This window comes from Hyperoodon ampullatus (assembly GCF_949752795.1).
Source record: "Hyperoodon ampullatus genome assembly, chromosome: 5".
NCBI classification, from domain to species: domain Eukaryota; kingdom Metazoa; phylum Chordata; class Mammalia; order Artiodactyla; family Ziphiidae; genus Hyperoodon; species Hyperoodon ampullatus.
Window position 1 is genome coordinate 45,146,389 of NC_136918.1, and position 20,187 is coordinate 45,166,575.

The 20,187-nt window shown below is 43.1% G+C and overlaps 1 protein-coding gene across 1 annotated transcript in view; it reads right to left on the minus strand.

Moving 5' to 3' along the window:
• Window positions 1–421: 421 nt before the first annotated feature.
• Window positions 422–20,187, minus strand: part of MAP3K13 (mitogen-activated protein kinase kinase kinase 13) — a gene marked incomplete at its 3' end in the record, with an annotated part of 45,267 nt that continues 25,501 nt past the window's right edge. The window contains exons 7-13 of the mRNA XM_079704366.1: window positions 13,265–13,374; window positions 12,163–12,279; window positions 11,336–11,473; window positions 6,922–7,708; window positions 4,386–4,456; window positions 1,370–1,667; window positions 422–523 (exon numbers count right to left, since the gene is read on the minus strand). Of these exons, the coding sequence (XP_079560492.1) occupies window positions 422–523; window positions 1,370–1,667; window positions 4,386–4,456; window positions 6,922–7,708; window positions 11,336–11,473; window positions 12,163–12,279; window positions 13,265–13,374 (1,623 nt within the window). The remainder of the gene's footprint in view (window positions 524–1,369; window positions 1,668–4,385; window positions 4,457–6,921; window positions 7,709–11,335; window positions 11,474–12,162; window positions 12,280–13,264; window positions 13,375–20,187) is intronic.

Consider the following 20,187-nt stretch of genomic DNA (forward strand, 5'->3'; position numbering starts at 1 on the left):
ATGTTGCTCCTGAATTCCACTTCTGTTCTTTCCTCCTTTCTTTCTCTCTCTCTCTCTTTTTTTTTGCAAGAAATTATTGTCTTTCTCTCTATCATATATAGTTCACTCTTTACAGTACAAAGTGTTAAAATGTCAAACAAAAATAAATATCAGTGTTACAGTAGCTAGAATATTCAATAAAATAGATCCCTGCCATTCTTGATTGAAATGTTCAGTGAGACTTAATTTCATTTGGATATTTTTTTCCAGAGATTTGTGAAGTCTCATGTTCCTGTTATTGCAGCTCATGTCTAGGGGTGAGAAAGATGGGGCAGCTCTCTTCCCAGACAAAAAAGCAGGGAGAGAGTGGGAAGAGTCTGGGGGTGGGATGGATGTGAAATGCCAGTATAGTCATGAGATCTTCAGGGTAGGTATTCTTTCATTACCAAGTAGCAGAGCTGTAGTGTTTATTGGTCCTAACTGTGGCATCAGAACGCTCCCCATCTGAAGAGTCACAGTCCGATTCTTCAAACTGCATAGGATTCTGCAAAGTCAAGACAACATAAGACCTTAATTCCTTTCTGCAGTCACTCAGTAAACGTATTTTGAGCACCTCTCATGTGACAGGCGCTGTGCTGGGTTGCTCGCTAAGATAAAGGAGATCAGGTCCTGTCCTTATGGGGTTTACAGAGAAAGAAGACATATAAAGATGATGATGGCAATTATGACGAAGGTGAGGACAGTGATAACAGTGCCCCCAAAGCCCTACATATATTGTTTACTACATTCCAGGCACTGCTGTAAGTGCTTTAACATCTATTAATCCACTCAATCCTCACAACAACCCTATGAAATAGAGGCTGTTATCATACCCATTTTACAGATAAGGGAATTGACCTACAGCGAGGTTAAGTGGCTTACCCAACGTCACACAGTGAGTTAGTGGAAAGGCTGAGATTTGCATCTAGGCAGTCAGATTTCAGGGTCTACACTTCCAACCACTATGCTATTGTGCCTCTCAGAAGACAGTACAGTCTGTGAACTAAAGTGTTACATGTGCTCTGATAGCATGTAGGGGCTGGTGGGGACACAGAGGAGGGAGGCTCACACCCTTAACCAGGTTGGGAGATGGGGTCGGAAGTGATGCTTGAGTGAAATCTTGGAATGAAGGGTTCCTCAGCAGTTCCGTGTTTGTGCTTCCTTTGGAAGAACTGCCCCCATTTTGGGGGGCTCTGTTATCTCTGTACTTCTACTGACTTCATGGAGGCAGTTGTTTTATCTTATATACTAGACGATGATTGTAAAGGCCCTAGGGACTTGAGCATATTCTAACCCAAAGAGCTCCAGGAAGGGAAGAGTGATGAGAGGAGAAGGGAGGAGAAGCCCCCACCTCATAGCCACGGTCCTCCGTACACAGCTTGCCCAGAGACATCTGCGTCTTCACACGGCGCACAGCACACTCCTTGTCAGACAGCCCGTCTGAATGCGAGGATATCTCAATGGGGATCTCTGGCGTCTGGGACAGCAGGTCATCTAGCTTCTCTGCCAGGCGGTCTTCAAGTTTATCCACTAACTCCTCAGGGCTGTTTGAGTGGTCACTGGTATTTCCTTCCTCTCCGTCAGACACAGAGAAATTCTCAGAGCTAAAGGTTGAATACGACTGGCAGCTGCTGATACAGCGATGGGGCCTAGAACCACAAAGAACCAGAGGAACTTAGTCCCGGGAACGGCTACTTTCCTTTTTTTTTTTTTGGCATGCCCCGGGATCTTAGTTCCCTGACCAGGGATCGAACCCACGCCCCCTGCAGTGGAAGCGTGGAATCTTAACCACTGGATCGCCAGGGAAGTCCTTACTTTCCTTTCCTTGTCTGTCAGTCACAGCCTTGGTGGGAGGTGATCTAGTTTTTTTTCCTGCCCCTGAGGGAGAGTCAAATCCCAAAAGGTAGAAACTGTTTAAAGCAACAGAGAGAGAAATCTGAGCTTTGTTTGTTTTATATGTTTATGTGGCTCCACACAACGCTCCAAAACTGATGGCTACCGCTGGTCTTTGAGAAAATCAGCTGGTCTAATGACACTGTGTACACCTGTGTGGTATGGAAATGTTCACATTGAGAGTATGCTTCTTATACACAGAGAATCAACCACCTAGGTTCTCAAGGGTGAAAGAGACTTTGGAGAGTCTCTGGTCTGACTCCTCTCCCAGAGCAGAAAACTGGAGGCAGAGAAGGGAAGTGACTTGTTCAAGGCCACACAGCAGAGCTGGGCTCGGGCCAGGTCTGCTCACGTGCCGCCATGTCCATCTCTACCTGCCTGGGCATGGTGGGGCATTTCTCATGGGGCAGAGTGGCCCGGAAGGCTGACCCCCAACAGAAATGTGCTTGGAAGGAACATTCACTCTGTGGCTGTGGGCACTGCCCAGCCAGTTGCTGGCTCATTCCAGGTAACATCTGGGTTTAGCTCTGATGAGGCAAAGCTCCTGGGGTGGGGGGAGGGGATTTACAAAAGTTCCTCATTTCTTTTCCATTGTTTGCAAGAAGCCTAGTAAATAAGAATACTGTTAGCTTACGCTGATTTAACAAACAAAACAAATAAGAAAAAAGAAGACTGCCCTTTCCCTCTGTCATTGTCTGATCTTTCTGTATTTCTTAGTACAAAGGGATTTTGATGGCATATGATCTGAGTTTGGTTGATGGGCAGGCCAGGTGATGGGCTGGGGGCAGGGGTGGCATCAAGGACACATGAAAAGAGGCCAGATGGAGGAAGCCCATGTGGGAAACGGAAGTTAAAGTAGGATTCACACCTTCTCAAGGCTGGTAATCCAGGGGCTTCCCTGGTGGTGCAGTGGTTGAGAATCCACCTGCCAATGCAGGGGACACAGGTTTGAGCCCTGGTCCGGGAAGATCCCACATGCCGCGGAGCAACTAAGCCCATGCACCACAACTACTGAGCCTGCGCGCCTAGAGCCTGTGTTCCGCAACAAGCCACTGCAATGAGAAGCCTGCGCACCGCAACTAGAGAAAGCCCACGTGCAGCAATGAAGATCCAACGAAGAGAGAAAGAGAGAAAGAAAGAAAGTCTGGTAATGCAGAAGGGAGACAGAGAGAAGAATGTTATAATATTAAAAGCAAAACCGTGAGGTAAAACCAAAATTTTGCATCATAGCAAGAAAGAAAGGTGGGAAGCCATTAGGTGGGCTGAATTAATGGTGGTCATAGGAACAAAAGCTGGAAGTAACATAATTGTGATGCCTGTAGAATGAGGTCAGAGGATGAAAAGACATTTTATTCGGGCTCAATGTCCCTGCATAGGAGAAAACACAGCGTCCAAGGAAACAAGACAGCAATGGCAATGTGGTAGGAATAGCTCAGGGGATGAGAACAGATTTCAATTTTGTGTACAGCATAGGGACCCAGAGTACAATTTACCAAAGTACTAGAAGTCCCTTGGTTTTAGGAAATTCCTGGTTCTGGGTAGGTACACAAACCTTCCTGGGGGATTCTTAATGGCTTCCTCTTCAAAAACAGATGCCTAGTAGCAGAAAAGGCCTCCTGGGAGGAAAACTACCTTCCATACTTCTACAAAAGGGCAGCTCTTAATTCTAGAAATGAGGGGTGTGGTCCTTCTTTAGTCCTATAAGCAAAGTTATTATTGCTGGCTAGGCAGGAAGCTATTTCTAAGGATGGGTTGAAGGAGGACTCGACTCATTTTATTATACTTAATTTGAGGTATAAAATCCAAGGCATGGAGAGTGCTGTGGATTTAATTGCAACCTCCCAAAATTCATATGTTGAAGCCTTACCTACAACGTGACTGAATCTGGAGAGAGGGTCTTTAAGAGGTAATTAAGGTTAAATGAGGTCATATGGGTGGGGCCCTAATCTGACAGGACTGTGGCCTTATAAGATGAAGATCTCTCTCTCTCTCCCCCACCATGTGAGGACACAGCAAGAAGGCTGCTGTCTGTAAGCCAGGAAGAGAGTTCTCACCAGGAACCTTGGACTTGGACTTCCCAGCCTCCAGAAGTGGGAGAGGTAAATTTCCATTGTTTAAGCCACCCAGTCTGTGGTATTTTGTTATGGCAGCCTGAGCAGACTAATATAGGGAGGTACACTAGAAATCAGTAAAATTACCCATAAAACAGCACAGCCATCTCTCATAAACTGCCCACTATATTGTCAATTATAACCTTGAATCCATATTTACTTTCCCCATCTTGCAGTTCCTATCTAGTGAATTTGGGTAAACTAGAATCTGCTCTGCATAGCCAGCTGCCAAAATGGGCAATGGTAGGTTCCAACTTCCCTATAAGCTGGCTGTTAGAAAGCGGCCTGTGATCGAACCGGAGGGCAAACTCAGGATTTTCCCTGATTACACTGAAGGCAATCACATTTGTTTATTGGTTTTACCTCTGTCTTCGTGGAAATTCAACTTCACTATCTACTTCCCCTTCTTCCTCTTCAGAGGAGTCATCTCCACTCTGAGGAGAACAAGGAGGGAAGAGTCTTATTTCTCTTTCTCTCTCTCTCTTACACACACACACACACACACGCACGCACACAGTCCCTGTAAAAGATTTAATTTTCATCAAAGGCATTGAGTGGTAGCTTGCTGTCATTTTTAAACATATATCTCTTTATTCATTTAGCAACTTTCCCTGGGTGTCCATGATGAAAGGCCCTGAACTTGAAGAGAGGAAACCGGAGAAGAGGTCTTGGATTTTGGGGTGGTCTCTTGTAACCATTGTCACTTGTGGTTCTAGGTTCTGATACAGAGACTCCAATAAGAGGTGATCTTTCAGTTCTTCAAAGCCCAACAACTACTTTTTTTCCCCTTTTATGTACCAATCACCTTTTCACTAAGATTATACTTATCATGCTTACATCATCTCTACTACTAAGACATACATTATTTAGGGTCAGACCCCATCTCGTTGTACTGTATTCCTCCTCCACCATTAATACAACACTGCATACAAGGTAGGTGCTTAGCACACGACTGAGTCAGCATGTGGGCACAGATAAGAGAACTCTGGTTGGGACATCTGAGGCCTCATCATTGCTGGGGCTCTGTGGTTGATCTGGAAGGGTGGGTAAGTGTCCCATCTGAGAACATGATCTTCCCTGTGAGGGAAGATTCCATTTCCCTTCCAGGGCATAGGAACAGCCCCACTTCAGATCAACTGTCATTAATGCATGGGATTACTACAATCCCTTGTGAGGCGGGTAAGTGGGTCCAAATAACTGTACCAAAAATTGAGGATAACTTACCTTTAAAGTCAGTTCTGACAGTCCATCACTTTTACCCATTTGTATTCTGATGTGCTTTTTTGAGTAGGAAAGACAGGGATGGAGTTATCTTGACTGTGGGGATGAGCACTTCCCCCTAGAAGACCCGTGGGAGTGTATCTCAGCAGAGAGAAGTTGAGCTGCTCTGTGGGAGTGTGGTTTTAGTGAGGCCAAAAGTAGAAGAGGTGTGTTCTGTGGCCTGCAGACCCACAGATGCCTCAAAATGGCATCAGGATGGTTCAGAGATACATGTTACTTGGGAGGGGACAGGGGAATGGGGTGATTGCTAAAGGGTGCAGGGTTTCTTTTTGGGGTGATGGAAATATTCTAAAATTAGTTGTGGTGATGGCTGCACAACTTGAGAGAAAGAATTCAGTTATACACTTTAAATGGGAGAACTGTGTGGTATGTGAATTGTATCTCAATAAAGTTTTTACCAAAAAATTATGTTATTGGCTTTAGGGGTCAGAGGAGCAGAGACTGACTTAGGCCAAATCCACTGCACTACCTGAAACACAATTTATTTCTGGGAAACCTCAGTCAATAGCAGCACTGTATGTGGAGGAAGAAATATAGTTCTGAGACAGTGGCCTTCAGCTTCAACTTCTTTTCTAGTAAATGTCTAGTTGACCAAAACATACTCATTTACATTTTAGACATTTTCATTCCTTCAACTGAACTTCTGATGAACGATGATGATATGAAACAATAGTTAAAATTGAGTGGGTGTTTTCTCTGTGCTAAATACTTTTCATACATAGTGTTATTTTTAACACATTAGCGAGATGAGCTCACATTTTTGGAAGGTTGCTACGTGCCAGGTCCTGTTCTAAATGCTTTATATGTATTAACTCATTTAATCTTCACATCGACCAATGAGACAGAGTCCACTATTAGCCCCATTTCATAGATTAGAAACCGATGTTCATAAAGGTAATAAGTGGAAGAGCCTGGCTTTGAACTCAGGTCTGACTCCCAAGTTTGGGCTCTTACCCACAAGGTAGGAGAGGTAGCCCGCCTCCCAGCTAATAAACCACAGGCAGCCAGTGGGCGAGGAGGAGAGGAACAGGTTTCAGTGACTGAGAACCGGCTGGATCATGACGGTTATTAATTAAGGCGATACTGTGAAGAAAGCTAGTTCCATGGGGGATTAATAGATGTTATTTTAAAAAGGCAATATGGTCAAATAGGTGAGGGAAGTGCTGGATTAAACAAGGTTATTGCATGATTTCTCAAAGCCTAGGATTTGTTAATGTGAGCTTAGGAAGCTCCAAGAGGGGACAGAGAATACTGTTTCCCAAACATGTTTTAGAACGGGAGCCTTCCTTCTTGCTACATCCCTTAGGACTGGGCTAGAGTAGCAGATTCCAAACTATTTTGATGACATGTTGCTAACATATGGCTATTTTTCTATTGATAAATTATCTACATTTGAATCAGTCCCCTGATTCAGGAGTTTCCAAAGTGTATTCCTTAGTCCATCACTTAAGCAGTGTGGAAAGTATTAAAAGTAAATAAACTGTTATTTATGCTTTTGTTATCTCATCCTTTTACAAAATGCATATTTTTTATGTATGTTTTATACTGCATAGAATATGACAGGCTCTGACATTCCTTGAAGGCAGTGACACACACCGTGGCTGTCATCACACCTTACCTTCTGAAGGGGCCTTGTTTTTCGAGGTAGCGCTGGGGGGGTGATGTGATGAGAGGTGTTGAGGGATGATGCAGACCCACAGCCGCTGAATTCCTTTTCTTCCATTTTCTCAGAACCTTGGGCATTTTCCGAGAGGGGATTGTGTGCTGGTGGCTTGAAAAGGTTGGGGTTCCTCCCCATGGGCTCGGCAGACGGGACGTCTAAGGACCCATGCTGTTCTGGCCTGCGCTGGAGGCAGGGGTCATAGGGGTCAGCCTGACAACAGCCCCAGGGGCCAGCCTGGCCCTTGTCGGGCTCAGAACTTTTCCAGCAATCTGCTGCCACGGCCGTGGAGATGAGGTCAGGGCTGGAGCCAGGCATCTGTCTTTGAGCATGGCTGCTGAGTGGGCTCCGCAGGGCCGCCGCGGGGCCAAAATACCTCAGGTTGTTGGCGCAGGTTGCAACGTCCTGTCCGTGCATATCGAGTCTGGGACGGTGACTCTGAGACGTGGCAGGAGGAGGTTGCTGGTGTTGCTGCTGCAGAGGACTATGATGATGCGGAGAAGGGTATTCGGATTGAGCCTGGTGCAGGTAAGTGGGATGGGGTGAATTTTCCCGGGCTGGCTGGCTTTTTAAGATCGCCGCAAAGTCACTATGGCTGCCTCGGCTACTCCCGCGGCGGTGGCGTGGTTTGCTCCGATATCGGCTCTTGCTGCTGGAGGTGGACATTTTAGGACTTCCGGACAAAGGGGATGCAGTGGGAGCCACTTCCACACTGGGGATACCTTCAGATCTCAACAGATCTGGCCTGGTAGAAAAGAACAGGTTTGGTTTTAAACACATGAAGACACATTCAAGTTTGGGGAAATGTATCCCAGGCCTTAAAATACACAAAATCTTTGAATCAGCAGTTACATACACAGGGATTTATCCAGTGGAGATAACGGATGTGCACAAAGATGTACGTTGGAAGATGTTATGTTAAAGCATTGTTTAAAATAGCAGAAAGCTAGAAACAACCTGATGTCCACTTACAGAGGATTCCCTTTATTCCTTCTGGATTTTATTCTGTACTTCACTAGCTGAGTACTCAATCTCCTTTAAATTCTAATTTTACCCTACAGGCTTCTTGACCTCTTCCTCATAGTATCAGCTCTCAGCTTGGTGCCAATATGCCAAGGCACAGGCATGGGTGTTTGCTTACAATCAGAAATCTGTCTGGTGATGGATCCCACAAGGGATCACAAAGGACAGAGGTCGGGGACCAGAGAAGGAAACCTCAGTTAATTAGACAAGAGGCTAAATTCAGGGAGTTTCGTCTAGACATGGTCCCTTTGAGGGCTGCTACTAAGTCATATCCACCTTTGCATGTGGAGGACACTAGCAAGGAGTCTTGCTCACAATAGGTACTCAGTAAATGTTTCAGGAAGGGGCCGAAGGGGGTGGCAGTAGAGGAGGGGGAATTAACAGAGAGCCCAGGAGGCTGCGTAGAGCCAGTAAGAGAAGGGCTCATGTGGAACGACCCTGGTATTCTACCGTGTTCCTAAAGGGAGGAGGGCCTCTCTCAGCCCACTGGGCTAGTCACGTGGCTCACGTGCAGGAGGAACCCAGAGCCTGCAGGTAAACCTTACACACACCAACACCAAGGCACACAGGCAACCAATAAATGATTTCTGAACTGAAGAACTGATTCAGGGCAGAGACTCTAGGATGCCAGGTAGTATCGCTACCTCCTTCCCCCCAAAGAGTAGCCCCACCCTTCTTTTGGACCAGACAGACACAAATCAGCTGGAGATTTCAGAGCTGGAGGGCCCAAACTCTTTTTTTTTTTTTTTAAAAAAAAAAAAACAGAATCCTTTACTCAAATGTATTATGAGAAACCCAATACATAAAATAGATACAGTAAGAGAACAGATTAGTGGCTGCCAGAGGTGGGGGTGGGAATAGGGGGTGGGCGATACACGTGAAGGAGGTCAAAGGTACAAACTTCCAATTATGATATAAATAAGTCATGGGATGTAATGTACAGCATGGTAACTACAGTTAATAATACTGTATTGTATATTTGAAATTTGCTAAGAGAGTACATCTTAAAAGTTCTCGTCACAAGGAAAAAAAATTTGTAACTATGTGCGGTGATAGATGTTAACCAAACTTATTGTGGTGATCATTCTGTAATATACACATATGTTGAATCATTATGCTGTACACCTGAAATTAATATAATGTTATATGTCAATTATATCTTAAAAAACCCAAACCCAGATATAGTAGAACAGCTGATGAGAGGAGGGAGAGCAGAAGCCCCTCCCCGTGGGGCTCCCCCTCCTTGTCCTCTTTACCCCCGCAGTGGCCTCAGAGACACCTCTGTTCAGGCCCTAGGGGGTCCCAGACCTTGTAAGGAAACCACAGATGCCTTCATCCTATGTGGTGAAGAACCCAAACTCCAGCCAAAGTGCCTCCTGGTCTCACAGCTCAGTATTATTAGAATCCAGACAAGAAGTCTCTCCTACTTGACAGTCTGGCTTGTTGGACAGACAGAATACAGCTTGAAGGTGCGTACAAATCACTTGGGAGCTTGTTGAAATGACTGCATGGGTCTGGGATGGGGCCTAAGAGCCTGCATTTAGCAGCCACGCTCTCAGATGATGCTGAACTAAGGACTACATTTTGAAGAGCCTCACAGGAAATCAGTAGGCATCAGGCAATAGGAGATGGGTTTTTCTTCTCTTTCAGGAGAAGTTCAGTTAAAGGCTTGTCTTAGCACAGAAGTTCCAGGTATAATTGGTTTATGATGAGGCGGGTAGGGTACTGTGCTGCTGTCAGCATCTTCCTGTCTCGGATTCACAGCTTTGTGGTCAGCTGGCCAACTTGTGGAACAGAAGGCATCTGGATCGAGGAGGTCCTGGGGCTTTTTATTGAGGAAAGAGAGCCCTCCAAGGCCCAGTTAGGGCATCTATCAATACTTACACAGTACTGGCTATGGCGGGATCTAAAAGAAAGCTATGGTGAAAGTGCCACTAAGTCAAGTAAAGGCTGTGTTTATTGAACCTGGCCGTGCAAAAATCAAAGAATAACGCTGAGACAGCACTTCACAGTTGACAAAGCAATTTACAATATATAAAACACAAGTTTCCTGCCATTACAATATCCATTTTACAGATGAGGGCACTGAGGGATCAGAGAGGTTAGCTGGCTTGTGTCTCTCACAAAGCTAGTAAATGGCAAAACTCACAACTTGAAGCCAAGTTTTTGGACACCAAGCAATAGTTCTTCCTCCATTCCAATCTTCTCCATATTCTCGTTTGTACACTAAAAGAAGAGAGGTGCTGGGATTCCTGGAAGGTTTTGCCAGGTGCCAACTGAAAACAACTTCTCAGAGCTTGACCAGAAGATGGTCAGGCATGGTAAGTAAAAGCAAAACTGGAATTAATCCATGTAGTTATCCCTCAGTAGTTTAGATTTACGTTAGTCATGCTGTGCTGGAATGGTCACTGTTCTGAAAGCCTTAAAACACACGCTTGGTTTGCATTTTCTCACTGTCTTTATTCTTACTGCATTTAGCTCAAGTCTCACTGCTGGGTCTACAACCCAGGTTAAGGGATATTTCCTTCTTTTGCTTTAATTTAGGATAGGGTCAACTCTCCATTCCTTGGGAGGAATGAGGCTCTAGCAGAGTCTGGTAATAAAAACTGACTGGAAGAGCATTCTAAAATTAAACTAATATAAGGAAAATGTGTTATAATTAGGGGAAAGGGCATCTTTTAAAGCAATTAAAAAACCCATTTTTTTTTGAGCAACTATGATTTCCTAGGTGATTTCACACGTTGTCTTATTTAAACCTCACGAAAGTTCCACACAGGAGTGGGATGAGGGGAGCTATATAGTTAGACACAGATAATTATCAAAGTGCCTGCTTTTGTTTTTGGTGGTGGATTTACAGGCGCTTATTACATTATTAAAAAGAACTAACTAAATGAATAAATAAAAGTGGGACATGCATGGACCAATGTTGCATAAATCAAGAATTATGGTGAACTCAATTCTGTGCACCAGGGGTCAAAAAAAGAAAAAGAAATCTCACGTACTATAGTTACACCGTTTTACTCATGGGGTTGAGAGTGGTCAAGTGACATGATCCAAATCACACAGCTTCTAATAGGCAGAGCCAGGATTTGAATCCAGGTCTGTTTGGCCCCCAGTTCATTTCTCTTTTCACTATTCCATGCTAAGGTAATAAAAATCAATGCCTCAGACAGTAAAAACTAGATTCCTGGAGTCCATGACACACTCTCTCCCACCTGCCTAGGCCATATCCAGAGGCAAGTGCGCTGACGACGTGGTACCGTGTGGCCACACCCACCATTATCTGATCATGTATTTTAGGGGCATGTTTCCCCATTCATCTGAATATCAGGTCAGTACAGGTGCTCACCGCTTGGCCTGCATCCCAGGTCTGTGAGGCACACCTTTCCTCTTCATGAGTTTCTCCATGGCATTAGGGTGGATTATTGGATGGACAGGATGTCGTTTGTAGGTCCCAGGATACTTCTTCTCCACTGCTTGCTCACGCCTGAAGAATGACAGAAAAAGCTACATCTCAGTCACCGCAGACAGAAAAGATGGGCAGAATGTTTTCACAGGTTAACTCCACCCAGAGATTCTGGCCACACTTAACAGATAAAGGCTATCTGAAGAATAGCAAGGAGGCTCTTCAGGTTAAAAAGGAAAAAAAAATAATAATTCAAACTAACCTGACTTCATTTTTTTCTTCAGGTCGCAGAAGGACTTGGAGGCCAACCTTCCTGTCCCCAACATGCCTCATGAGACACAAAGCAGTGGCTGAAGTCCTACTTATTTTCAGCAGCTGCTGTTTTAGTCAGGACCCCAGGGTTTCTCACCATTCTCAGGAATACCCTGAACCACTTGCAGCAGCTGCCTTACTTCCCCAGGGGGCAGTAAGCTCCCATGCATCCACACCAAGCTCTTCTTGAAATGAGGACCCCTTTCCTGAGCCATTCGGCAGGTTGAAGCTGCAAAGGCTTGTCAAGCGCATAGTCCCCTAGAACCAGCTCTGTGGCAACTCCACTCAGCTGTAAGCCTCACCGGGGCGGGGACCTGTGCCCGGCACATGCCCTAAGGAATGCTGGGTGGACAAATAAAATAGCTGCCAGTTCTGAGTAGCAGCAACCTGGAAGAGTAGTACATTTTAGCCAGTGGATAGACCCAAATCAGTCAGGACACAGTGGTCTGGATACATACTTGATTAGCTCCTTCTCCCGCATTTCTAGCTGCAGCATGATGGCACTCAACTCCATGTATAAATTATTAGCCCGCTCAAGTTTTCTCTCATAGTGCTCACGAATATCCAAAGCATGCCTATCAAAGAAAACACGGAAGCAGTGAAGCTGATGAATGTGAGGGAGAGCTAAGGTCAGCTCTAATGAAACAAGAACAGGATGGTTTATCCCAAAAGCATTTGCCCAATGGCCCTCCAAATTTAAGACTCCCTTGTCCGATGCAAAGACTCAGACAAGAGTGAGCGGGAGATGGGAAATGCAAGTTTTCCACTTAGTTGATTGTTAAGGGTCATATCCAGCCATATAGGATAGCCATGAGGGCTACAGATAAAACTGAATGCAATTTATGTATAATTTACAGCCTTTGTCTATGCAGTATTGGCAATATCTTAATAAGAATACAGTATAATATATGTTAAGGGAAATATGCAGTTAAAGCACGATCACTCATCACTCATTTATACTTATCTACACTACAGATCCTGTCTAATCTAGTGGTTATCTGAGAACATGTGTTCTATCCCTTGATAGACTATAAGCATTTTTTTTTTTTTTTCCCAGTACGCGGGCCTCTCACTGTTGTGGCCTCTCCCGTTGCGGAGCACAGGCTCCGGACACGCAGGCTCAGCAGCCATGGCTCACAGGCCCAGCTGCTCCGCGGCATGTAGGATCTTCCCGGACCGGGGCACGAACCCGCATCCCCTGCATTGGCAGGCGGACCCTCAACCACTGCGCCACCAGGGAAGCCCGATTAAAAGCATCTTGAGGCCAGGGACTACATCTTATAAACTTCTGACCTTTCATGTTACCTAGGACAGCGGCTGAATAAACAAATAGCATTGCTCCAGGAATCTTTGTTGCAGAGATATAATAAAGGAGGATAACAGAGGTGGGGGGGGAGACGATAAAAAAGTGATATAAAGGAGGACCAACTTTTAAAGAGAATAACAATAACCAGCAGAAGTGCAAGGTGTGTAGAAAATGAAATGATTTACAACAAGGGTTCCTGCTAACATCTGAAGACCTGGGAATGAGAAGAGGTGAAGTAGGAGACATCAGCTGACCTGAGCTCTTCTCTGCGCCTTCGAATCAGTTCTTCATCTAATCGGTGGATACAAGTTCCTTCACTTTTGATCTTCTCAAAGTGTTTTTTTACTTCTTCTCTCCATTCAGCCTAGGCAAGGACAAATTAGATTTTGTTAATAGTCCAGGAGTTTTAATCCCTGATATAACCATAGGATCATGTACAAGATTTTGCCCCCTGTATGCTTCTACTAAAGAGCCTTATAGAATAGATGTTCAATAAATGTTATTTGATAGCAAAATATCTCATGCTAGTGTATCTGCACACCCCACCCCACTCCTCACCCCATTTTCTGTATTTAGTCCAGTACTCAGTGCTGTCTTTTCTAATTTTCTTTCAGTACTAGCCATAAGAAACATCACAGCTGGCACGCTAGCCATCATCTCTGGAACAAAAGAGCTCAATTTTAAGTCAGGATGGTGGCTGAGAGAGCCTGGCTAGAAAGAACAGCTCTGATAACCATATGCTACAAGCATGTGTCAGTGACAATATGATCATCTTTACATTTGGCCCAGAATTCCTCGTAGTCTTTGTCTATGAAAATATCTTAAGAAAATATTTGGAATATAAGATCCAAGGGGCATGAACAGCAGGAGATGGGGATAAAAATATGGGGAATTATATGAGAATTTGGAGGTGGGGGAACGAAAAGAGAGAAGGGGGAGGAGGAGAAAGAGCATGGCCAAACATTTTAGTAGTCTGACAAAAATTTTAGGAGAGGGTTGGATATCTAATGTGTGATTTAAGTTCTTCAAAATGTAAGCCTCTTCCAATTTCCTAAACCTTTAGTAAAGCCTCTGACATTCACCTTGACTTTGGATGAGTGTTTTTATTTGTTTTGTTTTGTTTTTTTAAATCAAGGAAAGGTGCTGAACTTCATGCTTAGGTCAAAGACAGGAAAAAGATAAAGGAACAACCAAAAGATGGCAGGAATGGGGGCCCAAGCAAACAGAGTCAAAGTGTCCATGAAATTAGAAATCTCCCAGGAATTCACAGAAGTATTAAAAAGGACATTGGACTTTCCATAGGGCATGGAATTTCAGACCAATTTTATCTAAATTTTAGGAGGTAGGAACATCTCTGCAGGAATATCGTCTACAGACCATTTCTGGAAAAGCAGCTAAAGGAGACACTTCCTCAAATTATGTACACACTACTATCCCAAGAAGCTAATGAGATTATCTAAAATAATTTCTAGTGAAGGCTAGATATGTAACCAAATGTTTCTAATTGTATCATCTTCTTCTAGAGCTATTCTATTACTTTTAGATTCATGTTAAAAATGACCTCTCTAGATCATGGAAGAAGTTATGCTTAAGTAGTTGTGAAGTTACAGAAATTTCTCCCCAAATTTGCTGTTTCTCATTTTTAAAAAAAGTCTTGATTGAATTTGCTACAATATTGCTTCTGTTTTACATTTTGTTTTTTTGGCCACGAGGCATGTGGGATCTTACTCCCCAACCAGGGATCAAACCCACATCCCCTGCACTGGAAGGCAAAGTCTCAACCACTGGACCGCCAGGGAAGTCCTTCGTTTATTTTTATAGAGGAAATTATATTGCAATTATTTAGAAAGTGGTCATCCTACTTCTCTGTTTATAATACATTAGATCTTCACATATATATATGTTGACTGACCATTGGGGAGATATTTCTGTTAGTCAGTTGACTTTCGGGCATCAAACCTGACAGACAACGTCATCAAAGAGCTGAGATCTAGAACACACTGTCCATTGTTTGGTAACAGTCTTTGACTGTATCTAAGCAGTAAATGCAGGTTTGGCTGAGCCCCAGGTAATGCTGTTCTCTCAGCCATCAGATCAAAGTCATGAAGTAGGAAGAGCATTTGAGCTTTAAGAGGCCAAAGATGAAAATCAAGAGTTGTTGGACCTAAGAAGGATAAGGGAGAGGGCCATATGTGGGCCTTAAAGGATCCTCTTTTGTCAGTAGATTCTACTCCAACACTTAAAGAAGGGACCAGGAAAAGGAATACCTCCCTCTGGCAGTGAGGAATCAGATATCACAGATCGGATTTTTTTAAATTCTAGAGGAAATAAACCTCCTGACATCTAGCTTATGGGAATGTGAAAATTAAAGAAAACCTTCTCAAGATTGAAACTTATTAAGAAAGTAGATTTCCCAAAAGAAGATTTCCCTGTAACACATCTACCTGTGTTACAGGTAGATGGTAATTTTGGAGTTCCATCACTATACTTAGAATCTTTATGTAATAGGAGAATGTAATAGGAGAATCTTTATGTAATAGGAGTTCCAATTTGCACTTAATGTTCCAATTTGCACTTAATGTGCAATTTAGACATTTCTGGGCATAACTAAGAAATGGAGGTGGGCATGGGAGGTGAAGCCAATTTGCACAGAGATTAAGGAGACTCTGAAAGAAAACATAAGGGAAGAAGGAATCCTGTGTGATCTTGACCTATAACAAAGCCATCAACATAGGAGTGGAGAGGCATTTCCCATTTGTTCCACTAATACCTGTAAAAATTTGGGCCATAATCAGCACTATTCTGTGACCTTTAACAAAATGTAACTCAACAGGGAAAGGAACAATTCATTGCATAAACAGAACAATGTGCAACTTTGGAATATGGAGAAGTCCAGAGCTTCAGTAACTGCAAAAAATAGCAGCTACTGGTGGGTGATGGCAGTGCCTTAAGGATAAGGCAGCATCCACTGGATGCCAGCTGGGGACTGCAGCCTTTCAGCAGAAAACAGTACTAACCAATAAAGTAATACCCAGCAGATGCTTGGTGGAAGAGTGCTGTTCCAGCCAGAGTCACTGGAAAGTAGGGCAGACATTAATATGAGGCTGTTTGAGATCCCCCTGACTCGTTACTGGGGATTCCCCCAAACTGCATGTAGGGTGGAGGGAGGGAGTACGGAGTGCTTCACAAGGTACTTAAGTCCTGTGTAAGCAGGTAAGGGAAAAATACAGTGACAGTTGGGTTCTTGTCATGAATGGAATCCTCTTTATATCCCAGATAAGGCCTGGGAAAGGCTGTAACATCTAGAAGGTTTTTGTCTTCTCCAGTCTTTCAGTTATTCAATCAGTAGACTGAAGCTCTTGTACCCAAACCTTGCTTCTCTTCTCTCTCATAATATAAGTGTCAAAATGAAGCTGAATTAATATATCAATGGATAAATAAAATAGGGTATATCCATAAGTAGAATATTATTCAGTCATAAAAAGGAATGAAGTTGTGACATATGCTACAACATAGATAAACCTTGAAAACATGCTAAATGAAACCAACCTGACACAAAAAGACAACTATTGTATGATTCTACTTCCATGAACTATCTAGAATAGGCAAATTCATAGAGATAGAAAGTAGAACAGAGATTACCAGGGTCTGTGGGGAAGACAGAATGGGAAGTTATTGCTTAATGAGGTAGTGAGAAATTTTTGAAAATAGATAATGGTGACAGTTTTATAACATTGTGAATGTAATTTATGCCACTGAACTGTATATTTAAAAATGGTTAAAATGGCAAATTTTATATATATTTTACCACAATTTTTACAAAGTAAAAAAAGAAGTTGAGCCAGCTCCAGCCTAGCTTGAGGAATAGAGAAGCAGGATGTTGACAGGCTAAGTAGTGGGAAAACATAGATTCTGAGTCAGAAAGGTCTTAGAGGTTGTCAAGTCCAAATCTTGATTGGCACGAGTCCTCTTTACTGTCTCCCCACATAAGTGGCCAGCTTGTGCCTAAGCGCCTACTTGCTCATGATGAAATTAACTATTTTTTTAAAAATTTATTTAATTTATTTTTATTTTTGGCTGTGTTGGGTCTTCGTTTCTGTGCGAGGGCTTTCTCTAGCTGCGGCGAGTGGGGGCCACTCTTCATCGCGGTGTGTGGGCCTCTCACTATCGTGGCCTCTCTTGTTGCGGAGCACAGGCTCCAGACACTCAGGCTCAGTAGTTGTGGCTCATGGGCCTAGTTGCTCCGCGGCATGTGGGATCTTCCCAGACCAGGGCTTGAACCCATGTTCCCTGCATTGGCAGGCAGATTCTCAACCACTGCGCCACCAGGGAAGCCCCCGATGAAATTACTCTTTTTTTTTTTTTTTTTTTTTTTGCGGTATGCGATCCTCTCACTGTTGTGGCCTCTCCCGTTGTGGAGCACAGGCTCCCGATGCGCAGGCTCAGCGGCCATGGCTCACGGGCCCAGCCACTCCACGGCATGTGGGATCTTCCTGGACCGGGGCACGAACCCGTGTCCCCTGCATTGGCAGGCGGACTCTCAACCACTGCGCCACCAGGGAAGCCCTGCGCCACCAGGGAAGCCCGAAATTACTCTTAATGTAGAAGAGTCTGTCCCTATAATGAGCTATCTGTCTCTGCAACTCCCAGCCCCTGAATTTCTGGGTGGTAGCACTCAAAAGGAAACTAGAATGGTGCAAAGACAGAGGGTTGTGGAAGAGCTCAGAAGCAGGGCACGTGACGTACCTAGCAGCTGGGATCTGGGACCAGGCTAAAATATTTTCTAAAGACTCATACCAAATGTAATTGAATACCAGGAGCAATAATTGCCTACTTGGAGAAATGGGTTATTGTCTAGGAATGAAGCAATAGCTTTGGCAGAATCTAATATTGTACTGAAATTGGTTGCTTTGTTCATCTGTTCTATATATGCTGCTTCCTTATACATGTGCTGTTGATGAGTAACAGATGAAGCATTTTCTCTCAGGAAGGAGTCAGCTGGGCTCTTGTCAGCACTCTTGACTGACAGTTCTGGGGGAAGGTGGAGACCAGCAGCTAATAACCATTGATGGATGACTGATGAGGAAAGGGTTTTGTCAGCAGGCAGGAGGCGAGGCTGCAGGTATAAAAGTGCTATCAAAAAGCAAAACTATGTGCTAAAAAACTAGTTCTTGCCCACTGGGGGAGGATAAAGTCAAAACACAATTAATTCCTATTTAATTATGGAATTAAATAGGAATTTAATTTAAATAGGAATTTAATTGTGGATGGAGCTCCCTAGCTGCCATCTTATCCATCTCAGGAGTTCATCAGAAAAAGTACCCAGAATCTCTACAGTGGCATATACTCAGCAATAAAAGGAATGAACTATTGATATGTACCACCACATAGACAAATCTCAAATGCATTATGCTAAGTGAACGAAGACAGGCACAAAAGCCTACATATTATTCCATTTATATGACATTCTGGAAAATACAAAACCATAGGAATAGAAGACAGATATCTTTTTAGCAAGGACTGGGGCTGGGAGGAAGGGACTGGATAGAAAAGGACGTGGAGAAAATTGGAATGATGAAAATGTTCTGTGTCTTGTTTGTGGTGTATATATTTGCCAAAACACATCAAACTCTACAAGTAAAAAAGGATGTATTTTATGTTGGTAGATTATACAGAATAACGTGACTTAAAAAAACCTTCAATCTTAAATTCCCAATTAGAGTTTGAGATGTCCTAGGTAATTTTATTTCTAGCTTCCTATGTAACTTTTTCCTTTTTATAGTAGCAGCAAATACCAAGGACTTTAGTTATTAGATTTTTATAACATGTCTGAGATATATGGCAGACACTGCTACATCTATTTTATATGTGGGAAAATAGAGGCCCAGTGGCATCCAATTACTCATCCACATTAATGGTGTAATGGTGACCAGAATCCAGGTCCCCAGACTCAAAGACCATTGCTTCTCACATATATTAAATACCATTCCTCAAATAGAAACCCATCTTCTTTATAATTAGCAACCAGTAAATAACCATTTTCCCATTTCTAATAATAAAAACAAGGATAAATGGGTCTTAAAAAAAGAAAGAAAAAGTATCCAGAATGTAACACCTCCAAGGAGGCTTAATATTTATAGCTTTGTGGGAGGTGAATAATAATATCTTAACAATAAAACAGTTCTTTACAGTTTATAATGCACTTTCATGTTTATTATCTTATTTGATCCTCACCAAAACTCCACAAGGAAGGGAAGATATGGCTATCCTCATTGTTTAGATGAGTAAGCTGAGGTTTAGGGAAATTTAGTGACTTATCCAAGGTCACAGGACAGGGGTTTAGGCTCAAAATCTGTTACTTTTCCCAGTACCTCCCTCATTAGTCCATAAATATTGGGTTGGCCAAAAATTTCATTCGGGTTTTTCCGTAAGATGGGTTTTCATTCGAGAAAAACCCAAACGAACTTTTTGGACAACCCAATACTTTATTATCATTAGCCAGAGATAGTCTGAATTTCAGACCCAGAAACAAATCAGCTTGTAAATGCCCGAAAGATTCTAGGAACTAGCAAGGGTATTTTGAACTATTTAAGGAGAGGTAAAATTTTATGCTGGGAGAAAAATGTGGTAGAATTTATGAATATTAAAAGATGTCCAATGCACTGTTTTTCCCTTCCATTCCTTCTCCTCCCCTTCCTCTCCTTTTCATACTCTTGCTCTCAGAGAACCTTCTCTGAGTTTAATCTTAATGCTGCATAGATTAATAAAAGTGAATTTACACAAGTAAGGATACCAACTGTGGGAACTTAATTGTACTACACAGTGTTTTATATATATGGTGGGTATTCAGAAAGTGTGGCACTGGCTTCAGAAGTGATATTCTGGGAGCACACAAGTAGAATCTGTTTAGAATTTGATGTCTTCCAAGTATGTACAGTTATACTCTCAATGGCTTGTGGCTTAGTATTCTCACCAAAAATTGCTTTTCAAAATTGTGGTACGTATAGTTTTCTTGTAAAGGAAGCAACGCTGTGATTGTAACCATATCTTAAAGTCTGAAAAATTTCCTAGAGAGTACTCACTATTATTCTCTTTCATTTCACAAGAGGACTTAAGTCTTCTTCTTAACAAAAGAAAATATATGAAAGATTTCTAATCCAGCAACCAATACCTACAT